The sequence below is a fragment of the Branchiostoma belcheri genome, unplaced genomic scaffold (assembly GCF_001625305.1).
Source record: "Branchiostoma belcheri isolate BF01 breed outbred unplaced genomic scaffold, Haploidv18h27 scaffold9, whole genome shotgun sequence".
In the NCBI taxonomy this organism is placed as follows: Eukaryota; Metazoa; Chordata; class Leptocardii; order Amphioxiformes; family Branchiostomatidae; genus Branchiostoma; species Branchiostoma belcheri.
In genome coordinates this window covers 4,193,255-4,197,450 of record NW_017804575.1, presented here as the reverse complement: position 1 = coordinate 4,197,450, position 4,196 = coordinate 4,193,255, and the positions used below count along the sequence as shown (strand labels likewise).

General features: G+C 45.0%; 1 protein-coding gene across 3 annotated transcripts in view; it reads left to right on the top strand.

The window, feature by feature from the left end:
* The window catches only part of LOC109487697 (sodium- and chloride-dependent glycine transporter 1-like), a 29,021-nt gene that overhangs the window by 7,488 nt on the left and 17,337 nt on the right, over positions 1-4,196 (top strand). For 2 of the 3 annotated variants that reach the window (XM_019791730.1, XM_019791729.1), the window contains exons 2-4: positions 184-261; positions 1,328-1,399; positions 1,747-1,888. In XM_019791730.1, coding sequence (XP_019647289.1) covers positions 184-261; positions 1,328-1,399; positions 1,747-1,888 — 292 coding nt within the window. The remainder of the gene's footprint in view (positions 1-183; positions 262-1,327; positions 1,400-1,746; positions 1,889-4,196) is intronic. The other variant, XM_019791731.1, reaches the window with a different exon arrangement.

Here is a 4,196-nt window from a genome sequence, read left to right as displayed (position 1 = left end):
ATAGACTAGAATAGAGGATAAAGCTTAGACTGTGAGAGTTTGTGTTACAAACTTATCCACAGAAACTTATCAATATTAAACTTTAAAGTTGGCCATAGGACGCTTTGGACTTACTAACAGTTATCTACTGATTTCTACCCTTCCTCTAAAAGTGTTCGCTCCCTTCTATCTCGTTTTAAACAGGAAAAACGACAAGGCCTGTACCTAGACCCGTCCAGGGCGTCGTACAACTTAGCTGTCAATCGGAGTCAGATCCCCATGGTAACCACCGGTCCCCATGGTAACCACGTCACGCCTAAGGGATCGTCACGTTATAGCAACTTATAACAGAACCGTCAAATCTAATGTAATTTGGGGCTGAAAAAGTAAGAAAAGCGATTGCCTCATGAGCGTGACTGAAAAACTTAGCCAAGTATCACAAAATATCACAATACTATCATGACAATATTAATGTCAAGAATCTGTCAGAAATATTATCACACTATTAATGTCAAGAATTTGTCAGAACTAATATGTATAAATATAATGTTATGCTCGTCCTCACGGGTAGAATGATCCACCACTCCAGTCACGTGACTCCAGTGGTGGGTCAAAGGTGCATAGCGCCTGGAAGCCTGTACCGTCCGCCGTCTCGGCCGTAAGTCTCCTATGACAGCGTTTGTCAACACGAATCTTCTTAGTTCTGCCAAACGAAATAAATATTCTTAATTCGAATATGATCAAGATTTCCGTCCGTTCAAAAGAACTATACCGGGCGATCCCTTGCGTCACATGGGTTTTGTCCTGCCTTTTCGCTGCGGATTTGTTTATTGACGATCGCCACGGTCGGCTCCGGCATACCTTACGTTTTTACGTTGTTTTTATTCATCGCGTTTAGTGCGAGGTTTGTTTGAACAAAACTGCTTTTAAGCTCAACGGGAACTTGAGGTCATCTATTATCGTACCAGGAATAGACAAATTGCAGTACAGTCAAGCAACACACATGTCGTACCTGCCTGTGACCCGCCGTTCTAGTTGGTCTAGCGCTTGTCAGCCATCAGCCAATCAGATTCTCCCCCTCCTGATGCTGGAGTGAAATTTACCAGCCAATCATGTTGCCTCCTGGCCGTAGGTGGCGATGTGATTGGTGGACCTCGCATGAGAGAGCTGTAACTGATAGCGCAACAGCACGACAGTGGCATGTTGGTTTTCTATTGGTGAATGTAATTATATTATAATGTACTGCATGAGTGCAGACAAACTACAACATCGCCACCCGCATCGCTGGGAGATTTGTTTTTCTGTACTATGTAGTAAATATTATTCTGTCGAATTTTTTCTATGATAGGGCCCCAAAGAGAAGAGACAAGCTAGAAGAAACTTCGTACACTACGTACGAACGAAGTCCCGGCTCCGAGCGGTATCTGTCTGATTTGTTGTGTGTCGTTTTGGGGAGTAGCCTGGGTGCCAGACCCATAGCACACTGGACACAAAGTATCTCAGTGAGTTCTTTGTGTCCAGTGTGCTATGGGTCTGGCACCCAGGCTATTTGGGGAGGGGCGACTTCTTTTTTTGAAGTTTGCTTCTTTCAATCCTTATGTGCAGGGCAACACGAAAATGTTTGCGTGGATTTCTACAATTTTGTTGTTCATGGATAAACCTCGACCGCTGAAGGAAGCAGTGATCGAACTTTGGGACCCCAAGCAACTTCATTTCTAACTGCAGATTCTTGTCTTACTTGATGAATCATATCCGATTTTTTTTCAGGCCAAAGAAGCGGGAGAAGATAATGGCGAAGAGCGTCCAGAGTGGACCGGGAAACTGGACTTCCTGCTGTCCTGTATCAGTTACGCCGTGGGACTGGGAAACGTCTGGCGCTTCCCGTACCTGTGTTACAAGAACGGCGGAGGTGAGTCGGTTCCCATGGTTACAGCTGGGTTGTCATGGTTACAGGAGAGTCGGTTCCCATGGTTACAGCTGGGTTCCCATGGTTACAGGTGAGTCGGTTCCCATGGTTACAGCTGGGGTCCCATGGTTACAGGTGAGTCGGTTCCCATGGTTACAGCTGGGGTCCCATGGTTACAGGTGAGTCGGTTCCCATGGTTACAGCTGGGTTCCCATGGTTACAGCTGGATTCCCATGGTTACAGGTGATTTTGTTCTCATGGTAACAGTTGGGTCCTCATAGTTACGGGGATGAGTATATCACCATAGTTACGTCTGGCGATTCCCATACTTGTGGTACAATAGAATGGCGGCGGTGATACGGTTCCCATGGTTACAGCTTGGTTCCCATGGTAACGACAGAGGTGAGTAGGTTAGCGTGGTTGCGTCTGGTGCTTCCCGTACCTGTACCTGTTCTACAAGGTTCCCGTGGCAACGTCTGGGTTCCCATGGTTACGAATGGGTTCCCATGGTTACGGCTAACGGAGGTGAGGAGGTTACCATGGTTACGTCTCTCGCTTTCTCCACCTGTGCTACACAGATCGGCGGGAACTCTGGCTCTAAGTCGCACAGTACTGTATAGCGGCATGGTATAGGGACTAAACAGGCATGTGGAAATGTGTGTCATCGTGAGAAAGGTGTTTGAACGATTATGACCGGTAATGTACCCACCAGCTGACTGACGGGAAGCCGTCCGTTTTGATAGCGTCTAAATGCTGTTTGAAGTGGCACGAACCGGACACAACCGGCAGACATCAAAGGAACCACCGCCGCCACCCTACCGGGCGGTGTGGCGGTTACGTCAGGGCCAAAGTATGGTATCGGTCAATACCATATGGGAAGGAGAACATTTGTGTTTGATGGGTTCTACTTGCCAACCTTATCTTTCATATAACCCTATATAAAACGCAGTTCTGGAGAGGCACATACACTGTAGTAATATTATGCAATGGAATTTTGACACCAATAGCTACCAACTTTATGCGAAGAATAACATTGTGAAATTTGGTGCGTTTTGTAGAATGACGCGAACTTTGTCCATATGGATTTAAGTCCTAAGTAATGGGGTGAAAAATAGGTCGTTGCGGGTCAATGAACTCTTGTCACCAGGTGAAAGACCTACTCTGCCATAAGCTCTTGCTATACATGTACGTAGTACGTATTTACTCTCCAAGCAGAGGTTTGGGTTTGGGGGTGGGGGGGCTCGTCACTGAATGACATCCAGTAAATTTCTAGCGGTGACCAATCAGAGGGCTGCTGAATAATTTGAATAATTTATCAAGGCCCACGGACGCGGTTCTTTCACTTGTAAAGTATCCAATTACCACCGAGCCGGTGGCACACGATGGGCGAAAACATGTATTTCACACCTATTGTACGTCGACATAAAGCGCTTATACATTACAAACAGAATTTTCGTAGGACTGCCATTACTTTAGTTTGCAGCATGTGTACTGCATTGCAATATTGAGAACGAGTATCTTCATAATTCTGCTGGCTGTTTGTAGAAGAACGGCAAAATAAAACAGTTTTCAATACCAACACGAAATAGCAGATAACACGTAATGAAGCCCACTTTTTACGCAGATTGTAGCACTACGTAATGTTACACAAACTAACAGTAGATGTTTTAAGGAATTCACAGAAATGACAATGATAGATAATGTAACGCATATACATTATACAGCACAAAATAAAGAGTAACAGTAATGTAGTCGTCTTTGGCCGGGTATGGCAAGTTATAGTACGTACATGTATCGGTTCAATCTTTAACGGGTAAGTTGACAGCAACAAGCAAGATGCATAGGTTCTTTACTTTTGTAGCTCACTTGCGTCTAGATTTGGGACGAACCCATGTTACTTTTTCGCCGCAGTTTTTCATGTAGTGGTTACTTCGACAGCCTTTCCGCTGACGCAAACATACTAGTTTGAGGTTCCACAGTTCTTACAACGTTAGCGCTTGAAGTGGTGTTTTCCAAGTTTGTTGGTCTGGTGATGTTGTCTTTGTTGGCTTGTTGTCTGTCATTTCCCTCCATTTTTATGTTTTGGCGGCCCGTCTTCGATGGGTTGGGTTTGGTTCACAAATCTCGGCTTCGCTAAGATCCGTTCCTTCCCGTACGTAGTGGTCGCTCCATTAGCGCTAGTGCAGCCACATTTGAATGTGTAAAACTTAATGTCTACAGTCCCGTTTTGATTCGTTCATCAAAGTAGATTTTACTAAGGTATGACTTTAACTAACTGATTGTGGAAGTACTTAGTACTTAGTACTGATGT